Genomic DNA, 23,591 nt, shown 5'->3' with positions numbered 1-23,591 from the left:
AGTTTCACCATGAGGCACATGACCTATTCACAACACTTAGGTTATGTGTACAAAACAGCACAGAAATAGGGTAAGGAGGCAAAGTTTGTGAAGTAAAGGTAAAACAGAACACTTCTCATCTTATGCAGTAGTCTGGTAGCTGACTGTTGTATTCAGAAGGCAGTGGCATGAATTTTAACGACCACTCTTTCCATCTTTTCCACTTAAAAATACTAGAAACATTGTGTACCTTGATGTACAAATGGTGTTCCTCTGTTGCAGCTTAGGAGCTGCTCACAATTCTTTGTGAACATATGAAGCTGTCTTTTTCTGAGTCCAGCTAGCTTAGTACTGTTCATTGGGTGACAGCGGTGCTCCAGGACAAGAGATTATTATTATTATTAAGTTTCTATGGTGCTGTGGTCTAAACCACTCAGCCTCTTTGGCTTGCTGATCAGAAGGTCGGCGGTTCGAATCCCCGCGACAGGGTGAGCTCCCGTTGCTCGGTCCTAGCTCCTGCCAACCTAGCAGTTCGAAAGCATGCCAGTGCGAGTAGATAAATAGGTACCGCTGCGACAGGAAGGTGAATGGCGTTTCCATGCACTCTGGCACTCGTCACGGTCCTCTGTGCGCCAGTAGCGGTTTAGTCATGCTGGCCACATGACCTGGAAATCTGTCTGTGGATAAACACTGGCTCCCTTGGCCTGAAAGCGAGATGAGCGCCACAACCCCATAGTTGCCTTTGACTGGACTTATCCATCCAGGGGCCCTTTACCTTTTTACCTTTACCTTTTACTGCCCTTCATTTGAGGATCACAGGGTGGTTTACAGTATATGAACACAAAAATATACAACATAACAAACAACGACGAGCCTCTCGGGGGAGAGTACATGCCACAAACAGAGAGCCACTTCAGAAAAGACACGAACTTGTGTTGCCGCCCTTCAGACCTCTCATGGATACACAAAGAAGGACCTCAAATGATTATCAACAGGGTCTGGGACAGTTCATATGGGGAAAAGCAGTCCTTGAGGTATTGTGGCTCTGAGCTGTTCCAGGCTTTATAGGTCACAACCAGCATATTGAATTGGGTCTGGAAACCCAATTGGCAGTCAGTACAGTTGGGCCAAGATTAGTGTTATGTGTTCAAGCCACCTTGCCCTGGTGAGCAAACTGGCTGCTTAATTCTGCACCAGCTGAAGTTTCCAGACTTTCAGAGGCAGCCGTCCACATATAACATGCTGCAACAATACATTAATGTCTGTTTCATTGCTGCTACCTTAGATACCAGGAATTTTAACTGGGAGATTTTTGCATCACCATCATCAAGCTTTCTTAGTTGCTTTACATAAGCATCTCAGAGCAATTTACAAATATAGTAAAATATGCAATGCCACTCGTGACAAGCAAGGGAAAAAGCAGAGCACAGTAATCAAATCATAAAACAATCATTCCAGCCCCTAACATAGGTCTTACCATAGCAGATGGCCAAAGTCAGATAGACGGAAAGATATCACCAACTGCTTCAAAGAAAAGTTTAACACTTGGGAGAAGAAAATGTTGGTGCCGAGTGAGCTTCCCTGGGGAGACCATTCTGTGGATGGAGGCTGGTTCCTCATGATCACCCTCCAGACAACTGCCTGCCCCTCATTCTGACTTCAGGACATGGGCAGGCTCATATAAGGGCCGGGAAGGTATTGAGGTCCTGAGTCATCTAAGGCTTTATAGGTGAAGACTACTACTTGGTCATAGAGCTCTGAAGCCAGGCTATGCCCATCCATATTGGACCACCAACTGAAGCTGGTGGAAGGTGCTCCATGCCGTTTAGACCACTTGTGTCTCCATTGACAGTGATGTATCAAAGGGTTTATCTCTGCATCTGATCTTTCAGGGGAAATGCACTCCTAAAGTAGGCTGCATGCCACCTGTCCAGATCAAGGAACTGTTCTCTAACCATCTGTCTTGTCTGGATTGAGCCTCAGTTTTTGGCTGTCATCCAGTTCATTGCCACAACCAGACACCTGTTCAGCATGCGCTCTGCTACACCTGCTGAAGATTAAAATGGAGCCGTGTGTCACCAGCTTACCGATGACAACACACTCAAAAAGTCTGGGTGATCTCACCCAGCAGTTTCATGTATATTTAAATAGCATGGGGGATAAGACATGAACCCTGTGGAACGCCATACTGAAGGCTCCATAAGACCAGGCAAAAATCACCCAGGATCACCTTCTGAAGCTGGTTGCCCAAGTCGGAGCAGAACAACCACTCCCCCTGTCTCTCTCCTGGCAAAGGTGGTCTCAGTGCTATAGCTTGAACCCTAGTTGAAATGGATCAGGATGGATAAAAATCAATGATTTAAAAAAATAAAAAAGCAGATTTTTTTATTTAAATCAGATTTTTTTTAAAAAAAGAAATAAGAGTTTTTAAAATAAAATGCTTTTGGAGGAAAAAATCTTTCTTAAGTTAGTTTTCTATTTAAGTTACCGTACTTTTCCATGTATAACACGCCCCTTTGTATAAGATGCCCCCTATTTTGGGGGACTAAAATGAAGAAACTGAGGGGAGGGAGGAATTACCCAGAGTTGTTGAGCTTTTTTTGGGAGGAAATCACTCACTCACCTGGTCGCCAACACTCACAGTAGCACATGCCACAGAAGCCGCCAGTAGTCACAACAACAGCCAATCAACAGCAACGCTTGCCACCAATCAAATCCACCCTGAAATGGATCCAGAAATTTGGCATGTGTTCCAGTAGCCCATCCCCTTCATAACTGGAGGCTAGACTGATAGGAACAGGGCATTTCCATTGATGGTGCTTTTCTTTAGATGACCCTCGCCAAGGAAGCTTAGGAGGTCATCTTTTCCCTTACTTTACAGTTATGAGGTTTCAGAAGGTGAGGTATGATTCTGTTTTAATAGAAGTGGGAGATGGTTTTTGTACTTGGTTCATTTTTGAAATTGGGGGTTTCATGGTAACTGCATTTTTGTAAGCTGCTATGGCACCCCATAGGCCATTTTGGCAGGTCTTAAATGCAAAAATATGCTTGCTGGTGCTTTGTGACTAGCATCTGGGGCTAGTCCCAGTTGTATTCCTCAGTCTGCCTGGTTTACAGCAATTGTGTTGGCCCAAGGGATATGGGGTGGGTATAGTGGTGGGTCTTGCATCCCTCATTTTTCCACTTGGAACCCTGTAGACTCATAATGGTGGTTTCTTCCCTGGAATTGTGGACACTTCTTTGCCTCTGCCACACACAATGCTCTCTTATCTGTCCTCTTCTGCTATGCTGTGCATCTGGGTTTCTGGTGCCTCCTGTCTAACCATGGTGAAACTGTGTTATAGTGATGTGATGCTGCTTCATGCTTGCTGATTGAACGTAGCACAGCAGCTACCTATATTGCATGAGCAGAAGGAGGCTTACTTGCATAAACAGAAGGGGGCCTAGCTTGTTCACGTGCCACATTGCTAACATAATCCTGTTCCCTGCTATCTGAAAAGCTATTGTGCAAACAGCATTGCATATTTCTGCAAAGCTGTGTTCCACTGACTTGCTGTTTAGAGGTACCTCAAACTTTGGATATAATTTTTGCTTCGTTATTTGTATTTCTTCCTTATTTGCTGGAACCTTGGGTGTAATGCGTAGAAAAACAAGAAGAATAAGCTCTGCTTGCTCACTTTTGTCACACCAGATTCTAACCCAAGTTAAAAAAACACACAGCTTTCAGATGTTGGGGCTTTGCTGAAGCTCCAAAAGAAAGGATCAGCTCCTGTGAAGAATGAAGGTTCTCTAGAACTTGTTGCTTCCTCTGCCCACGTACCAATCTTTCTTCAAGGCTGGTTGCTTTTAGGGAATCAATAGGTGCTGAAGCATGTAAAACTCTATTTCTCTCTCTTTGATTGCTGTGTTCAGCAAAGAATAGTTGGGAAGTGATATTCTTTTCATAGCTTCTATGACTTACTGCAAGACATCATATGGAAGCCTGACGTGGAAATGTCTCTGAGCGGTTGTTAACCCATACCCACAATGGTGAATATATCTCCAATGGACTTAAAATATTTTCACTGATGTCTAGCTTGTTTTCAGGCACAGTTCAGGGTTTGACCAATTACCTGATCCCACACCATTTATTGTAAGAACCGCTTTTTTAAAAAAATAAAAAGCTGCCTGTTAGGTACAATATTAATTGGAGCGCTTCCTCTGATCGTCCCCTGCTTTGCAGATTAGGCAGGTTGCTACCAAAGAGAAGAACCCTTTCTGTGCTTTCCACATGAATTTGGAGCATCTGTCTTTTAGGTGACAGGGAAAGTCCTTCATGCTTGCCCATGCTTCTGGTAGGCTGCTAGTTTTTATTGCTGCTTTAACTGTTGCTAGCTTGGTTTTGCATCTTGAGCGCTATGCTTTTTCCTGACAGCTCATATGTCTTTAGCACTGATTTGAATGCTGTTTAAGGCGTTATTATGAATTTTGTGAGCTGTCCGAAATCCTGTAGCAGTAGCTGTGGAAAAGGGGTTATTAGAAGAAGACATAAGTATGATAAAGTGCATTGACCCAAGATTTATGCGAACTTCTGTGGCACGCAACACTTTGAGACTTTCTAGACTGAATTAATTCTTCAAAGAAGGGTATGTCCTTTGCTTTGTTAAGGCCATGGTACTAATCTTTGTTTCTGATGCATTTATTTTTCTTCCTTATGGGGTTGCAAACTTGTGCCATATTCTTTTTTTAAAAGAAGCTCCAGTTTTGCTCAGTTACAGCAAAAGCAGTTTTCTGCAGTTGGCAAGGAAAGGGATTTGTCACACTGTGGACTAGCTGGGCCTGAGAGGGATTGCGGCCAGGGGCCCCTTTTCTCTGAAAATAAAATAAATGATCACAAGGATTTGGCACAGTGTCAAATAGTTCACTTACTTATTTATGAGATTCTTATCCGTCCCTTCATGTTAAGGTCCCAGGGGCAGGTTACAACAATATAATCAAACAATTAGAATGGTGTATACAATTACAAAAACAATTAAACCAATTCCAAGCGAAATGTAGCACAGTATAGGTTAAACAACACAGCAGAGGTTGCCTCCACGAAAAATGCTGTTAAAGATCATGGGATAAAGGGTTGCATTTCCAGCATATGGAGGAAGCAAGACAACAAGCTTAAAGATTTCAGTACCCCTTCACTAGGGCATTACATTCCCTGTGAAACAACCCATCAAGAAGAACAGAATGCAAAATGTGTGGCTTATACGAGTTCTTTCTGCTCTTTGCTGTGACAATGTGTAATTATGAGCTGGTTACAAATGTCTAGCTTGCTGTGTTTGCCTCATCCAGGACAGTTGGTTCTCCCATATTTGGAAGTATATATTGGCTGCTGATATAAGCCCGGGTTGGATGATAGCTTACCCATCCAGCTTCAGCTCCAAATATTGATTGGCAGTCTCTCTTCATTGTTAAATTCAATATGATTTTTGAGGAAAGCCCTTGTTACTTGGGAGAAGGGTGCAAAAGAAGGTGCTTGGCATGTGACAGGCACAGGGTCATGTCAGCCAGCCATCCCAAGACAGTATCTTGTGCCTGCCTTGTCATACTGAAGGTGTACCACCTCATTGTGCACCCTTTACACCAGCCTTTCTCAACCTTGGGTCTCTCGATGTTGTTGGACTACAACTCCCATCATTCCTAGCCAGCAGGGCCAGTGGTCAGGGATGATGGGCGTTGTAGTTCAAGAACATCTGGGGATCCAGGTTTGAGAAAGACTGCTTTACACTTAAGAGTATTTTTAACAATGGTAACAGGGGAGCATGACCATAGTATCTCTGAAGCAGGCATATATTTTTTTTGCCAACAAGTACTGCAATTGAGATACTGCAATGCCATATTCTTATTTCGTTCTTGGTTAATCTTTGCCAGTGGATTCAATTGGCTGCTCCTGTGGCAGAGCAACATCCTGTCCTTTCCCTTACACACTGTACTGCAGGGTCAGTTCACCAGGCCTTTTCAGGACAGCAGCATCTGTCATCAGCTTTCTTTGCTTTTCTAAGGCTTGCCGCTGGGACTCTGTTTCAGTTCTCTTTTGTCACTGGACAGGCTGACACTATTTCCACTGAATGAGGACAAAACCTAGATGGAAGCTTTATCCTTACTACCGGGGTGGATACACACACACACACACACACACACACACACACACATATTCTTTTTTTTTTTTTTTTTTTTTTGCAATTTTAGTGATCCCAGGTGTCAGTCTTTCAAAGTAACTGAAATGTCAATATAATATAAACATGCTTCATTTTCTACTTCATTCTTAAAGCTTAGTTTATGACTCTGTCAAACGTGCCTCTATCATTCAGTGCGTGAGCGAGAGAAGCATTTATTTTATTTTAAAGCATTGATCATTAGGAACATAGGTAGTTGAGCGTGAGCATGCAGACTAGCAGGGTGAATTGCCTGCCTGGCATGAAGATTGCGCATGTTGCCCATCACCAAGTGAGATTGTGCTGGGGCAAAGTCCGTACTTGGGGGCACATTCACACTAATGATAAGGGTAAATGCAGTTGCAAGGTCCTGGAAGCCAAATTTAGGTTGCTACGTAGAATGCTGAAAGCCAGAACCTCCAAGGTATGCATGGATGAGACAGTGGGAGGAGGGGTTTGGATTTATTAGTCACTGGGGAACATTCTGGGGCAAGACAGGCCTGTACAAAAGTGATAGACTCCACTTGAACTGGGCTGGGATCAGACTGTTGGCATTTAAAATAAAATAGGCAGCATAGCAGCGTTTAAACTGATTCGCAGCAAAAGGCAATGGGACCTGAGGGATGAAGATGATAAACGGGTGAATATTTAAATGGGGTGGCAGCGAACTCAGTACTGTGAGTGCCGGGGCGCAGGACAGCAATTCAGAGAAGCCAAAGCACCGCAAATCAAAATGCAAGCACCAAAGACACTTCAAGAGAGAGAGACTGTGCAAGTGTTTATATGCTAATGGTAGAAGCTCCCAAGCCAAGATGGGTGAACTGTAGTTCTTGGTTTTAAAAGGTGGCATTGATATAGTTGGTATTACAGAAGCCTGGTGGAGCACAGAGAACCAGTGGGAGACAGATATCTCTGGATGTAAACTCTACAGGAAGGGCAGAGAAGGACATGTTGCTCTGTACATCCTCATCCTCAGGAGAGGTTTTTTGGGGAGTGTTGAAAGACAGTAGGAAAGTCAGTGTATGTGAGCTTTTCTCTGGATCCAACTCAATATCTTTTCAACAACTTTTTCATTTGTGCTTTGACTGATTGTGACCAGGTATTCTTGCTTTAAAAAACAAAATAAAATAAAATAAAAGCATCATGAGTTCATTGATCGACTGGTGCAAGGATTGCTCTTTAAATGTTCTTGAAGCATTTCTTGAAAGTATCTCAGTAACCAACAGGCAGAAGGACTGTGGTCTACTTTCTGCCACCCCTGATTCTGAGTTACTTTTAAATTGACTCTGATAGTCTTGTGTGCATTTATTGTTGTGAGTGTTACATGTCATTCCGTAGTATCATCGGTTGATTATAACCACATGTAAATCTGTCATGTTTTATCCTCAAAAAATTATCTTTTACAGGAGAGGTCATCGCAGCTTTAACACTACTGAAGCAAAATATGGAATGGGTTTCACTGGTGACTGAATCCAGCCAAACAAACAGTATTGACAGTAGCTTGAAAATCACCAGTTAGCAGTTTCTTCACGCTCCAACACTGCACAGCACTTTCCAGAGAGAACTCATTGTGTGCAAGAAATCTGCTTTACAAATCTGTCCTGGTACCCTACAGCTTTGTCTGGTTAAACACTTACAGAAGGCGAAAGAGAACCCGGAGAAACATGGAGGAATACCTGTGGATGGTTATTGTCGGTTTTATAATTGCTTTTATTTTGGCATTCTCAGTTGGGGCAAATGATGTTGCCAATTCTTTTGGTACTGCCGTGGGTTCTGGTGTGGTTACTTTGCGCCAGGCCTGCATTCTTGCTTCAATTTTTGAAACGACTGGCTCAGTGTTACTAGGAGCAAAAGTAGGCGAAACGATTCGTAAAGGTATCATTGATGTGAACCTATACAACAGCACTGTGGAACTACTGATGGCAGGAGAAGTCAGCGCAATGGTTGGTGAGTAACTTTCGTTTTATATTCAATGTCAGTTTCTTCAAGCAGTTTTGTGCTTTTCCAGTCCTGCTAAGAAATGTGACCAAAGCCTTTTGACAAACAGTAATACAGCAGCTTGAGTCTTGGACGCTAATATTTCTGAATGTGCAAATTTGCCTTTCGCTATTGTTAGGAACTGCCAGGGTTGATGTAGAATCTACCCTATATAGATGTTTCACTGCTGAACTCTCAACCGTGCTTAAGAATCTGGGACCTGGTGATCCCTCTCATCCCCTGTACAAATTCCACCAGCTCCCCCCCCCCATTGGTACCACAAATGACTGAAGATTATCCTAACCAAGTTGATCTTAAACAGAATATCAAATGAGGGTTTAGAGATAACTAAAAGAATCTGGTTAGCGTTGGCTACAAATAAAATCAGTGCTTTCATGGTGAGAGAGAACTTTCATGCCCTTTGCTTCTTCTTTACAGTGGTGCCTCGCAAGACGAAATTAATCCGTTCCGCGAGTCTCTTCGTCTTGCGGTTTTTTCGTCTTGCGAAGCACGGCTATTAGCGGCTATTAGTGGCTTAGCGGCTATTAACGGCTTAGCGGCTTTAAGAAAAAGGAAACAAACTCGCAAGAACTCGCAAGACGTTTCGTCTTGTGAAGCAAGCCCATAGGGAAATTCGTCTTGCGGAACGACTCAAAAAATGCAAAACCCTTTCGTCTAGCGAGTTTTTCGTCTTGCGAGGCATTCGTCTTGCAGGGCACCACTGTATTAACCAAGTTTAAAGAATTGAGGATACTAACATCTGCTTCAGTTCTTAGTAAGGCTGCTAGCCTTTTATTACTCCAGTAGAAATATACCATGTGCATTGTACTGCATATAACACCAAACTATTAAAATAAATGCTTGTGTTTATTTTGACATGGGTGTTAAAATTGTGTGCAAGAACAGAGAAAGATGACACGATTGTGCAGTTTTAAAAAGGATGATCTTAATAGGATGACAGAACAGGTTTTTTGGTAGCGCCTCCCCCCCCACCCCAATCCAAAATAAAGCTCAGGAGCAAAAGAATTTCCATAGCTTGTGGTTTCACTGGCTAATGCCACTTTGGAGATATGTGATGTTCCAACAAAATAGATGAAGGGAAAGAGTGAAGAATAGAAGGAGTTGGATAAGTCTAACCATCACTTCTCTGGGCTGGCTAAAAAAAAATTAATGGCTCCCACTTCCACAGAAAAAAAAAAATCTCATCTGCTCTGAAAAAATAAGATGATTGATCAGTGTGCTGTAGCTTCATTTGCTCTTCTTTAAACTTCTAGCTGTTTCATTTGCATTTATAACCAGACAGTATGGCAAGTTTCAGGGACGCGGGTGGCGCTGTGGGTAAAACCTCAGCGCCTAGGATTTGCCGATCGCATGGTCGGCGGTTCGAATCCCCGCGGCGGGGTGAGCTCCCGTTGCTCGGTCCCAGCGCCTGCCAACCTAGCAGTTCGAAAGCACCCCCAGGTGCAAGTAGATAAATAGGGACCACTCCGACGGGAAGGTAAATGGCGTTTCCGTGCGCTGCTCTGGTTCGCCATAAGCGGCTTAGTCATGCTGGCCACATGACCCGGAAACTGTACGCCGGCTCCCTCGGCCAGTAAAGCGAGATGAGCTCCGCAACCCCAGAGTCGGCCACGACTGGACCTAATGGTCAGGGGTCCCTTTACCTTTACCTTTTTAACCACCCCTTACAGGGACGCGGGTGGCACTGTGGGTTAAACCACAGAGCCTAGGGCTTGTTAATGAGAAGGTCGGCGGTTCGAATCGCCGTGACAGGGTGAGCTCCCGTTGCTCGGTCCCAGCGCCTGCCAACCTAGCAGTTCGAAAGCACCCCCGGGTGCAAGTAGATAAATAGGGACTGCTTACCAGCGGGAAGGTAAACAGCGTTTCCGTGTGCTGCGCTGGCTCGCCAGATGCAGCTTGTCACGCTGGCCACGTGACCCAGAAGTGTCTGCGGACAGCGCTGGCTCCTGGCCTCTAGAGTGAGATGAGCGCACAACCCTAGAGTGTGTCAAGACTGGCCCGTATGGGCAGGGGTACCTTTACCTTTACCTTTTTATGGCAAGTTTGTATGTTAATTATGCACACTTGATTGAAAAGTCCATTAGATCCTACTCTTTGTCCCTGGGATCTAGTGTCAGTTCTTGTATACACTCTAGAAACCAAAGGCCTAACTAATATCGGATGATCATATACCAGCTTATTAAGCCGAGATATGTGGGTCTTTTGCCCACACAGGTAGCCCCTTTGCTCAAACTATAGAAAATCCAAGAAGCTTCTGTTATCTATAGTTTGCTGTTTTGTCTGAAATGAGAATCTTTGGTTACTAGTTTCAGAACACGTCAAGATAAACCACTGTTTGAAGTTGGTTTTACTATCCTGGCTTGTTCTGAAGCTGGGACCCATATTTTCCCAGTTCAGATGAAATGAGGAGCTATTGCTACTAAAAGACTTGTGCACATTTCTGCTTAGGAAGCTGAAGTAATATTCATCTGAACTGGCTCATTGGTTTGCATATGTAAATTCTTACCAGGATTGGCTCCCACTGTGTCTGGGATCACGGTTTCACTGGTTATTAGGATGTTCTCACCCTCCCTTCTCCTGCTAGTCAGATGTCACATCCTCTTGACTCCTTGCTGTGCACAGAGAATGCCAAAATGAACACCGGGATATAGTTTTTGAGAGCTGCTGTCACGCGGGATGATACGCTTTCTGTCTCTCAAACTGCAAGCCCTAGATTCTTCTGTACAAGTGCATTTTTTCTCTTCCTGTTTATAGAGAAGACCTTGTGCTGGCAGCTAACTGTCAATATTGCTTGCTCTGCTTCTGATTGGCTCCAACAAATCTCACAAGATTATGGACACCTGACATAGATGCAGGGAAATAATATTGCCTAAGCCTTCCAGAGTGGCTGGGGCAGCTCAGTCAGATGGGTGGGGTACAAGTAATAAATTATCATCATCATCATCATCATCATCATCATCATTATTATTATTATTGAAAAAGAGGTGCCAAAACTCACCATGAATGCCTCTCTTGTTCTTTTATAATGGCAGTGGCGCCCACCTGAGAGCTGAGTTCTGACTGAAAACAAGCCCTGGCTACACCACACTCAATAGCACATGCACATAATAACTAGTGAAACTGTGATCCTGGGCAGTGTGGATGGAGGTCCTGGACTGCCCAGACAACAAGACCCCCCTCTCAGCCTTGCTGATGTGGTCCAAAGGAAAGCAGAGCAATACGTTTGACACCTGCTTGGCTGCAGGAGTTGTCGGAATGAGGCGTACAACGTGCCATCCAACTATCTTAGGGACTCCACACCTGATTGGTGTAGGGTTTACTCCTTAGCCTTTTCTTCTCCTGAAGATATCCCACAAGGCAGCGGAGGTTGAGGATCAGATTTTTCCTTCTCCTAGATGGGCTCCTAGGTTGACGAGCCCCATCTGCCCCTCACTTCCCTCTACAGCATGTTCAGAAACCACCTTCTTGACCTTTGGGCCTGCTATTGGTCTCATCCGCTCAATCCACTGGAGCCTATCTTTGCATGCAGGGGAAGTCCCTAACTCACCAAGGGTTTAAGACCCATCAGCTATCCTCACCTGGCTTGCTGGCCAGTTGAAGCCATCCCCAGGGTGTGGCCACATACTGACAGCTTCTAAGAGCCACAGGTGAGAGGTGAGTGCAGGGTACAGACCAAAGCGGGACAAACTACCCCAGAAGGATCACAATGTGTCCCTCACCTGAGGGTACCAACCCATGCTAGAAAAACTTGAAGTGTCGTTTTCGGGAAAGTGAGTTTCTGTCCTGTTGTTCAGATTCCCTTTCCCTGCACTTTCCATTGGGGGAATCCTGCACATTTTACTGGTAGGCTGAGGGGGCAGGGCATATGACCACACCATTTTCTGTCCCCTGTCAGTATCAGGTTGATTGTGTCTCCCACTCCGTGATCCATGTGCAAAGCTTCTCCCCTCAATGAGCCTCTTTTGCACTCTTCCCCAGCTTCACCGTTCCCCTGGAACTTGGCAGAAGTAGCTTTAAGAGCCTTTGCAGTCTCCAGCCCTGACCCTACAAATATGTTCCAAATACCACCCAGTTGGCCAGATTCTGCAGATTTTCAAGGATCAAGTTTTGTTTTGTGAGCTGGTTAGGTAGAAACGCTGGAATGGATTGTTGTGTGGTGTTGAAAACAAATAAAAAACCAAAAATCCAAATTCCTAGACTGAGTACGGGTGCATAAGCACCACATTCCTCCATCCTAAGTGTGTAGCAAGAAAACAGGGTGGAGTGGGTGGAGAAAGAATTGTGAACAAAAATTGCATAGTTTCTAAGAAAGTTGAAAGGGGCTGTGTCTAGTTTCAACACAGAATTTTGGGGCTTGTGTGCGCGCAAGATGTACAGTCACCTACTAGTCCTAGCCCTTAATTTCAAACGTGAGCGGCTGTTGGAGACAGCAGTTTCTCATTAACACTTGGAGGAAAATGCAATCTGCACATGCTCAGAGCCTGAGTTCAGCTCATTTCTGATGGTCACCTGTTGGTCACCGTAGGCAACCAAATGAGTAATTACTTACTTATTTTCTCTACTTTTAAAAAAAATAACTAGATAATCCTGATATTTTATTAGGATTGGAGTACAGGAGATCCAACCAGTCAGACATTGTTGTTTGGCCACTTTGTTGAGTATGACCTGGTTCTCACATCCCTGTATTGGGAAGTTTTTAACGTTTGATGTTTTGTTGTGTTTTTGTTATGGTGGAGTAACTGGGGCAATCCAGTCAGATGGGCTAGCTGTAAGTAATTTATTACTGTATTATTATTATTATTATTAAGCATGCTGGTGGTGCACACTGTTGAAATTGTGGGCACTTTGCTCTATTCGTCCTGCTGCTGCGCTGCTAATAATAAAGTAATGGTATGACTTGTGCTGTCTGAACCTGGTACGTTTCTCTCCAAATAAACCACAAAGAACAAATCCTGACTTACGCTCCAGCTTTGAAGGAAAATGAACTATGAGATTGAGTTTGGGTTACATAACAAGCTAGACTATAGCTTTTTTACATTAAACCACAGTTTATTTTAACTATGGCTTATTGTGATGTACGAACCAGGTCTATGTGTAGATTTGGTCTCAGATATTCTGTGAATACAAAAATGCTCCTTTTCATTGTTTCAGAACCTTGTAAAAGGCAATGAGTGCACACATGCAGATATATTCTGCCCCCCCCCCCCCCCGCACAACAATGATCATTCAAATGCCCAACACAAGCATCTCTAACTGGAAATACAGAGCAGTCTGAATGTCAGAGGCATGCAGTTTGTTTATGGTTGAAATATTGAATAATATTGGAAACACTTTCTGTCATTCTGGCCAGGTGACAATTTAAGGTGCACTTGGGTTTGTCATTGTCCTGTTCTCGTGAAGAGAACTGCCCATCTCATCGCAAGGCAGCATGTGGATTATTTGAAAGAAAGGCAGAGCTGAGTCAATGTTGGATAGCTGAGCACAAGCAAATCCGCACTCATAACAGCAGTAAATATTTTCTACCTAGTTTCAGCTTCGCTGCATGTATAAGATCCACAATTTTTTAGCGCCTGATTCATTGAAGAATCTAAGATCTGTGGCTTCCAAGGGGAACTTTTAAACCAGTCCATCCATGTGTCTCCCTTTTGGAATGCATTCCTCTTGTAGGGCTCAGGGTTGCTTAGTTAGGCTATTCTTAGCCTAAAACAAGTCAATCAGAGCCCTAAATTACGCAGCAGGTGGCTTCACTTTGTGGCTTGGAAGGTAGGCCTCAGCTAGGAATAGAAAAGTCAGCAGTTTAGGAACGGAGCGCCAGGAAAGAATTAGTTTTATTCATTGGCTTCCTAAAGGAAGTTGTATGTGGTGCTAATGGCTGGCTCTTAAAAGCAGAATAGATAGGTTCTTCTGGAAGGGAAATTGGGTAAGAGCTTTACCGCTTATAAAGTAATAAATCTTGCTCTGCGCTGTACATGTAATGGCAGCTTGCACTGTGCCGCTTTGTGGAGAATTAATTTGGCAAGCCTCAGCGGGAACTTCATTAGGAACCGGACGCTGAGGGCCTCACACTTTGAAGCTGGCACCTACGTCTTCAGGTGCTTGACAGTCCTGCCTGATCTGTTAAAGCACAACTTCAGCTTCAGCTTCCCATACATATATTTTAGCTTGCCTAGCGCTTGACAAACCTCCTGTTCCTACACTCCTGGGCATGCAGCAAACAAGAGCTTCACCATCCTAGCTGGTGGGCTGTGTTCATCTTGGTAGGTCATAAACTGTGAGGGGTTTTTTATCATTTGCATCTACTATTGTTAATGTCTGAGGGGCATGTGGCAAAATTAAAGGGTAAAGGGGACCCCTGACCATTAGGTCCAGTCGTGACCGACTCTGGGGTTGCGGCGCTCATCTCACTTTATTGGCCGAGGGAGCCAGTGTTTGTCCGCAGACAGCTTCCGGGTCATGTGGCCAGCATGACTAAGCTGCTTCTGGCGAACCAGAGCAGCGCACGGAAACGCCGTTTACCTTCCCGCCAGACCGGTACCTATTTATCTACTTGCACTTTGATGTGCTTTCGAACTGCTAGGTTGGCAGGAGTGGCAAGATTGGGGTGTGTATATTTTTCAATATATTGTGGCATTCTATGATTTTTTGGGGGTGGGGGTGCTATAGATCATAAATTATATCTTGTAAAAATACAATCTCCCAGGAAGCTAACATCTGGACCAATATCCTCTTGTTTAAAGAGCACGACTCCAGCATACCTTCGTGCCCTTTTAACAGACTGGTAAATTTTCCACTCCAGGTTTTATGCACTCTGATGCTCTTGACAGGGATAATGCAGAGCTAGTACTGAGAGGAATGGATAAATCTTACTAATAAAGCAGTTTCCCTGACTAAATTTCTGAAAAGTTCAGTTATATATAGTCCGAATTATTAACATCTCTCCAGCTAAAGGTACTTTGGTGCCAAAGGAGAACTTGACACATTAAAAAAAGCCCCCCAAAACTTTGGTTTGAATCTAATGGGGAATATAAATTTTGTGTTCTTTTAAAAATTAAATAGCAAGTGAAAATATAAAATTACATGAAATCGTTTTCCATTTTCTTTGTCTGTGCATATTTTCAAAACAGAACAAATAAAGATTGTTAAGATTTTAGACGGCTGTTGGCAACTGCACCAGTTTTGATAGCTTGCTCTTTTTCTAAAGGACTTGTGCGTATTCTTTCACTTGCAAGACTTTCCAGGCACCTTAGAATTCTACTAGTCCAGGTTTCTAAATTGCTATTCCTTGTCCTGTTTTGGAGATTTAAAGCTTAGAATGTAGTGAAGAGGAGGTGAATGGATAGGCTGCAAATGACAGTGTAGCAAAAAAACCGTTATTCTACTGCAGTACTGGGCTAACATGCGTTAAATAGGGCAGAGGTTCATTAAGGCAAAAGGTTCATTGTGGCCTTTATGCACTTTAAATCTATTAGGAATACGATTTGTAATGCAAAATAAATAGAAGCAGTGTTGGAGAAAGCTTGTACTTGAGCTCTGTAATCCTTTCCAGAAATGTTTTGTGTCCGTCTACGAGCAAAAATATGCCGAAAGACTGGGTTGGTGTTCCCTCAAACAAGAATGCTAACATAACTGTTTGGCCATTAATGTTTATACTAATTATTTTGTCCCCGCTTTAACTTTTAGGCTCTGCTGTTTGGCAGCTGATAGCATCGTTCTTGAAGCTCCCGATCTCTGGAACTCACTGCATTGTCGGTGCCACTATTGGATTCTCATTAGTTGCAATCGGCACAAAAGGAGTTCAATGGATGGAGCTTGTCAAGATTGGTAATTGACATTTCCTTTTATTTGTGAAGGTTTGTGTACAAACATGCATTGACTGAAACTGGCATTATAGAAACATGATCGTACAATTTTGCTATACTTTTGTTTGGGAACTATAGCCAAATGATTTTGCAAAGCTTAGTTTGATATCCTGGTTTGGAGGGCTTCCTGGCCAGTGTAATTGGCCAGTTTGGACATAATAGCAAATTACTGTATTTTTCTCTCTCTAAGACTCACTTTTTCTCTCCTAAAAGGTAAGGGGAAATGTGTGTGCATCTTATGGAGCGAATGCAGGCTGCGCAGCTATCCCAGAAGCCAGAACAGCAAGAGGGATCGCTGCTTTCACTGTGCACCGATCCTTCTCGCTGTTCTGGCTTCTGAGATTCAGAATATTTTTTTTCTTGTTTTCTTCCTCCAAAAACTAGGTGCGTCTTGTGGTCTGGTGCATCTTATAGAGCGAAAAATACGGTACAATTTTATTAGATCCAGAATAAACGTATTAGGGAAAGAGGTTGAGCTCATGGCAGTCTCTGTTTCTGTAGTATGATGACATTCTTTCACAACAAAGGGTTGGGCGTGACAAAAGAAAAAAGAAAAAAAAAGTTTTATCTCTGGAAATGACAAACACTATCTCACATGTCCTGGGTATGACTTCTAAACCAGATTTGGAGATCTCCCCTGATTCTTCCCATTCCTGTAATCCTAGTTAACCCTAATTCAGATGCCTGAAGTAGAATCCCTCTTCAAGTCATGGTTTTACAGCATAGTTTCAAGCAGTCCTGATACCACAGTATCTGAACTGAGGTTAATTATGGTTAAACCTTATCATATCACAGAAGGGAGGAAGAAGCATGCAAGTGCCCCAAAGTCCATTTTGGAAATCAGGTTCCGTGAAGTCTGAACTGAGCTCATGTGCACTTTAAATACTGACATGGAGAGAGATAGCAGAGCTGTTATGGCTGCTTTCCTGGGACCACTGGAAGTCAAGCTCTGGTTTCACGTCTGTTTTATTTCTCGGTTTTTAAATCCATGCCAAAGTTATGTGAGAATTGATAGCTTTACATTTCTAATTAAAGTGATCACAGTTAATATTTCAAAGCTTAATGTGCTGTGCACGCTTGTTGGGGACATGCACATTTCTTAAGCCCTCCAGAGCTGCAAGCCATCTGACCTAAAGTAGAATTTCTTTATTTTTAATTCAGTGTATTTGTGCTGAAAAATAGCACAAATTTAAATGACACCTGAAGCTGTGGTGTTCCAAAGTACTCTGTGTTGGTGTTAGACCATCATTAGAGGCATAACCATGGGTTTTCCTACTGTGTTCAGTAGAATGTTCTTTGTATTTTAAAAGACATACAGGACAGGCAATAGCGTCAGGACAGAACGATAGCAATCATTCTTAAAAACTTGAGTTTTTCTTACGAATTAAAATTTTGTAACTCCCTTGTGTAGTTTGGGACTTGCAAAAATGCTCAATTCTCTCTTAAATGCCAATGTTATCTATAGAGTATCCAGTACTGAGTTGAATGATTTTTCTATCATCACTGTCTCATTTCTATAGATTTTTATTTTTCAAATAATGGGTGAGTGAGTGAGGAGATGCAATTTTTACGTTCACTTTAACAGCTGGTAAGCCTTTCAGGGAAAAATATGCTAAATATCCAGCTAAAAATATTCCATTCTCATGCAATTTCGCACAAAACACATTGAAATCAATGAGACTTAAACATGCCTAATCTCAGGAGGATTGTGAGTTGGCGCACACTTTTTTCTTCTAACCTGTAAGCCAACTTTTTTGCAGTATCCAGGATCAATAAAAAATAAACGTGCATTGTCAAAAGCTTATAATATTTTTATTGGATAGGATTTTAGCACAGTTGTAAATTATATATTTTCAGTTTTTTCTTCTTGTTTTGCTTTTATTCAGTTGCTTCTTGGTTTATCTCCCCATTGTTATCTGGTATGATGTCTGGTGTGCTGTTTCTGCTGATTAGATTCTTCATCTTAAATAAGGTTAGTGGCGAAATTTGTGCTTCCTGTTTTTGTTGCCGGTAAGACTGTAATGTAAGTGACAAATAGGCTTTGCTGTTCTTCACCGCCAGCTACCCACCACATACTCAAAATGCACTCCAGAGGCTGTCATATGCCCTATTCCCTTAGTAATCTCAGTGCCTGTAGATTTTCTTTAAAGTCTGCAGAAGGTACATTTACTTATTCAAGTTTCAAAGTGTAGTTCATGAATGCTAAGTTCATCTTGAAATGGCTTGATATTCATGCAAGTTGTGAGTTCCTAGGGTTCCATTGGGTTCTAGTGTTCCACCAAAAATGGAAGTCAAGGTGTTAGTGTGTAAATGAGGCTGGATTTTTACTAATGGTTCTTATTGGATTGTGCGGATCAAAGTAAACAGGCTGCAGTGTGGTACACAGGTGATAGGAGGCAAAATTTGTCCCAGGCAGTGGAGTCGCCCCAAGGAGATTTAGCCCTCATTTTATTTTGTTCCCCATTTTATTTACTCCCATGTAATCAAATCACTCTGGTCACTTATTTCAGGGAACAGTAAAGGTTTTTTTTTGTGGGGGCAGAACCCATTTGCTACCCCAATATTGCTTCAGCCTCCACTAAGTGGTACCCTTTGTGATGTGTCACTGTGCACAGAAATGCATTCCTACACATAACATGCATCTTCCCAGTAAACAGGCCCCCCCTCCCATACATCACCTGCCACAGTCACTAGCATTTTCTAATGTCATTGTTTTTGGGTTTTCCCCGATTGTTTTTTTTATTGCTTTTCAACATTTATCACAAAATAACATGACAAATTAAAGGGACGCGGGTGGCGCTGTGGGTAAAACCTCAGCGCCTAGGACTTGCCGATCGCATGGTCGGCGGTTCGAATCCCCGCGGCGGGGTGAGCTCCCATCGTTCGGTCCCAGCTCCTGCCCACCTAGCAGTTCGAAAGCACCCTTAAGTGCAAGTAGATAAATAGGTACCGCTTTATAGCGGGAAGGTAAACGGCGTTTCCGTGTGCTGCTCTGGTTCGCCAGAGCAGCTTCGTCACGCTGGCCACGTGACCCGGAAGTGTATGCGGACAGCGCTGGCTCCCGGCCTCTTAAGCGAGATGAGCGCACAACCCTAGAGTCTGTCAAGATTGGCCCGTACGGGCAGGGGTACCTTTACCTTTACCTGACATGACAAATTACACAACAAAGAAAAAACACACACACCACACTATAATAAACTAAACACACAAGAAAAAAAGATTGTCTCTTCAAATATCCAACTTTCATCACATTGATGACTGACTTCCCTGAATCCCCTCTAACTGAATTTCATTATATCACCTTTATAACAGTTCTCCAAGTTCATATTTCTAATAATATTAACTCCTTTCATTTACTAACCTCTTTTCCTTTATTAATATTCTAATCCATAATATTTACTACCACGTATCCTTATTCTACCCCTAAGCCTATTTGTCACTTCCAAGGATTTTCTATTTATCTAATGTCATTGTTAAAATGGGTTTTGAGATGGCTGCCCCGTTGTTTTGCCTTTTGAAATTTAAATTGTTCAGCGGCAGTAAAGACACCCAGGACACAATTTTAATCAGATACACCATTTGTTCAAAGAGCAAAATTATTTTTGCTGTAAGTTTAGTAAATGGTTAAAATATTGAGCTCCCATCGTGTAAGGTTCTCAGGAAAGATGCAGACATTTTGTAAAGCCCTAAAGGGACTCAAATCAGTCATGAGGTTTCAGTAGCCTGTGTTAAGGACATCGGCACTCAAGTGATAAATTCATGGGTTCTAATTATGGAATTTGAATTTGCCTGAAAGCCAATGGTGTTTTGAAATTAGAGAGTGACATGCATAAGTCGAACTGACAGTAAGTTTCATGTCTGGCCCTCTTCTAGACTAGATCTGTCCCCAGAAGCAAATGTATGGGAGGGGAGCTGAAAGAAAACACATCATTTTGCTTCTTACTCCCACTGATCATGAGTTGCCATTTCTCACTTTCCCAGGTTTTTTTTTCTTATTTTAATATTGCAGAGAGCTAACAAGGACTCTGGAATAACTCTAAAACTGAAACGTAATACACAGCTACAAGCTGTAGAGGATAACTAATATATGCCACTGTTTGTGCACGGCTTCTCTCTGTTGACTAAATAAAGAAAAGTTTATCAACTGCACCTACAATTCAGAGTCTGAAACCGTTCTATTTGTTGCTGAGTTGCTTTAGGTGTGGGCATCTGTCTAGCAGCGTTGAAGCATCCAGAGATCAGTGTGTGCTTTCAGCACTGAAATGCAACCCATTTTAGTGGAACACTGCTACAATGCCTGTAAAACATTCCTCTCCCCTTTCAAATTGCCAAAGCTTCAGAATAAGAGGCTGTGAAACTGTAAACAGAAATTATCCACTCAGTAAATCAAAACAAAGGATTGCAACCTCTTTCTGTAACCCTGATCTGATTGCCTGTGATATCCACAACTTTGATGTCCTGTAACATTTTTTGTCAATAGCTACTTATACCCACACAAAGTCCCTATTTCAAAAAGTTGCTTCCAACCTTTAGAAATGCCGGTGAAAATCTTACTGTATTACTAGAAGCTGTGCCCCATTCTCTGCATTTGCCAGCTCCCCTGTCACTTTTTCTCGCTCTGCTCAAACCTCTGCCATTGTTTAAAATCACTACCCCCAGTTTCCTTTGTTCAAACTTCTGCAGTTGTTTAAAAACCTGTCCTCTCTTTTGCTTTCTGCCACCATGACTTCATTCAAATTGAGGGTTGTGATGATAATAGGCATCACCCCACTCATGCACGATCATGTATGTCCACGGTGCTGGGAAACAACCAGCCAAACAAACAAATAAATAAATTCAAACCAAGAAACGACGGGAGAGGCCTCGTGGCTCGCAAGGAGACCCTCTCCAGAGCCCAAAGAGGATTTCCGTGAGGGTGGAGGCACTCCCAAAGAGACTGGAGGCGCAGCAGGGCTTTTGTTTCCACTGCTCAGCCTCCCCGCCTAGCAGCTGACACGTGCGGTAGCGCAGCAGCAGTGGCTGCATTTCTGCACATTCTCCAGACTCCAGGTGGCTCTGGATCTTCAATTCTAGTTGAAGTGAGAGTTGTGTAGAGAGAGCGAGCTGAAGAGTAGGAAGAGGCTTTTAAGAGGGTGCTTCCCACTTACGCAATTTCTACTTACGCGCACGGGGCCCTGGAACGTAACCCCCACATAAGTGGGGCGGGGGACGCCTGTACACTACAAACCCTCCAGTGAAGGCTGATTGTTGATAGCCTTGCATTTTCATGTATATAGGGAGGCAACATTAAGTGTTTATTTCAAAGTCCCTCGAGGTTTAAAGTTTCAGTGCAATTAATTTTTAAATGAAGACTTCATATGGTGGACAGATCCAGTATCCAGTGACTGTGCTCACCCATGAGGAGCTAAACAACGTTTTCTCCCATGGTTCATTTCATTGGAACCTGTGGTTAATCTTAACTGCGGCTGGAATGAAACAAGCCAACTTCAATTGGAATAAAAAATATGTCTCTTTTAGGAGCACAGGGAACCACCATACTGAGCCAGACCATTAGGTATTGAACCTGATACGTTCTTCATGCAAACAGATACTCTGCCAATGAGCTTATGGTCCTTCCCTTAGGGCTATTTTGCTTGCTTGCTTGAACTTCCAGTTAAACAAATTCATTAAAAAGAGAGGTGGTTTCCTGGCAGCCTGTGTTTTTACCATCAAACCTGGAGGAAAGCAAGGGATAGGATGGTGCATGTAGGGATACTGAAAGTTTTTGGAGACCAGCCCCAGAGAAGCATTTATTCTTTGTGGTTCCACTCCTCCCAGCAATTACTGCATAAGGACAGTGAACATAGATTTCTGTTTTGCCGTGATACTGATATGTAGTTTGGCAGCCTGCCTCCGGCTCTAATCAAAACACTCCCTTGCTTATGAGGCAAGGAAGGGTAAAGCTCGTAGACCTCCTGATAATTTCCCTTTCCTGCCAATTCTCCCTAGGGAGGCAAAGTGCTTTAATCTTTCTATCTCCTAATAAGATAATTTTCTACACTCCTAAAACTGTGTGTGTCTCTGAATGGGCAAGCCAGTGAGAGGGAATGACAGACTAGGGAACAGAACAGACTCATAAGGGATATAACTCAGACTGTCAGATCCTGTCTGCCTAGAAATCTGTCTGTACTCCGTCCCCAGGATCTAGTGCAACCATTTTCACAATTGTTTCTTACTCATGGAAATAGGGGCCCTGTCTAGCAACAGGGTGACAGTTGTGTTTCTGTGTGTCTGTGACAATATTTGTTTGGGCGTTGTTGCCTCTTACAGTGCGGACAACAGAACCAGCTGAAGGTGCCTCTTACAGTTTTAACTCATCCAGACGTTTGCTGTTGTCTGTCCTTATTTTTTAATCTGGGGCTGATTCCAGAATTCAGAAGCCACATTTTTCTTTTTAGCTTTGTGACATATTTGGGTAATAAAGGCTGGATTTTTGCTAGCAAATAAATATTCAGGGCCTCCTCATTTGGAGTGAGTTGAATTTTTTGACTGACTGTATCTAATGCAGTATCTCCAAAGCTGTGATATTTTATCTTCTTTTATTCTTTATACAGGAAGACCCTGTGCCCAATGGTCTTCGAGCCCTTCCAGTCTTCTACGCTGCTACAATAACAATTAATGTATTCTCTATAATGTATACAGGTGCCCCTGGTGAGTATTATTTGACTTACGATGTCCACTATGTTACATGCCGGCTGTAGTCAAACACTCTATGAAGAAGAACAAAGGCTTCAAAAATTACCAAATGTAATAATTCATAGGGAAATTTTGGGACTTCTGAATATCATTCTGGATGCTGGATGATTGGTAAAGGACAAAAAGAGTTGATAAATGTTACAACTGACAAGGCTGGTTTTGCTTTCCGTAAAAGAAGGAACACATTCAGACAGCAGTTCCTGGAAAAGCAAGACAAACTAGCGTGTTTTCACCTAAGCCATTGTAGATCTGTGAGGGCCACTTTGCACATCATGTGTTTGCTGCGCAGGATTTACCACCAAGAGTAAAACCCACATGGATTCACAGCCAGCCACAGTCTCTTGACAAGTGTGCTTGCATGATGTGCATGTTTCAAGACACATATTTGTAGCACTTGATATGCCACTTAAAAAACCTTAGGCACATACCAAAGTTTAATGTCCAAAGTTGCTCTGATTTTGTTTCTGTCGAAAGCTGAAACTTCCATGTTCTAAATATGCACATTTGCTAATAAAGGGTAGCTGAATAAAATGCATCCTCCTTACTTTTTATTTTTTGTGATCAGTAGAACCAGGCAACACACCACTGTCCTGTATTATGTTGAACTTGTAAAGTGGCACAAGCTGTTATTGCTTTAGTTTTACGGTTAACACCAGATGCAGTTTAGTAGCAATAGCAGATTGTCCCAATCTGATGCACAGTGCTCTGCCCATGTGTTTATAATATTACCAGTCTCTTGAGCAAGGAGCATGTGTGTCCATGTGTCCTGAGTTACAGAGGAAATGACTTGGATTTAAAATCTTGTGCTTTTACTTGTATCACAAGTACCACCATG

General features: G+C 42.8%; 1 protein-coding gene across 10 annotated transcripts in view; it reads left to right on the top strand.

Annotated features, from left to right (window-relative positions):
- SLC20A2 (solute carrier family 20 member 2) overlaps positions 1-23,591 on the top strand; it is a 91,013-nt gene that overhangs the window by 41,785 nt on the left and 25,637 nt on the right. For all 10 annotated transcript variants that reach the window (XR_013978553.1, XR_013978554.1, XM_080976751.1 and 7 more), the window contains exons 2-5: positions 7,571-8,111; positions 15,843-15,983; positions 17,908-17,993; positions 22,615-22,711. Coding sequence is in view for 8 of the 10 variants with exons in the window: in XM_080976751.1 (XP_080832877.1) it covers positions 7,829-8,111; positions 15,843-15,983; positions 17,908-17,993; positions 22,615-22,711 (607 nt within the window). In the remaining 2 variants the exon portion in view is untranslated. The remainder of the gene's footprint in view (positions 1-7,570; positions 8,112-15,842; positions 15,984-17,907; positions 17,994-22,614; positions 22,712-23,591) is intronic.

This window comes from Podarcis pityusensis (genome assembly GCF_964106645.2).
Source record: "Podarcis pityusensis genome assembly, chromosome: 13".
Lineage (NCBI taxonomy): Eukaryota > Metazoa > Chordata > Lepidosauria > Squamata > Lacertidae > Podarcis > Podarcis pityusensis.
This window is presented reverse-complemented; position numbering and strand designations above follow the sequence as displayed.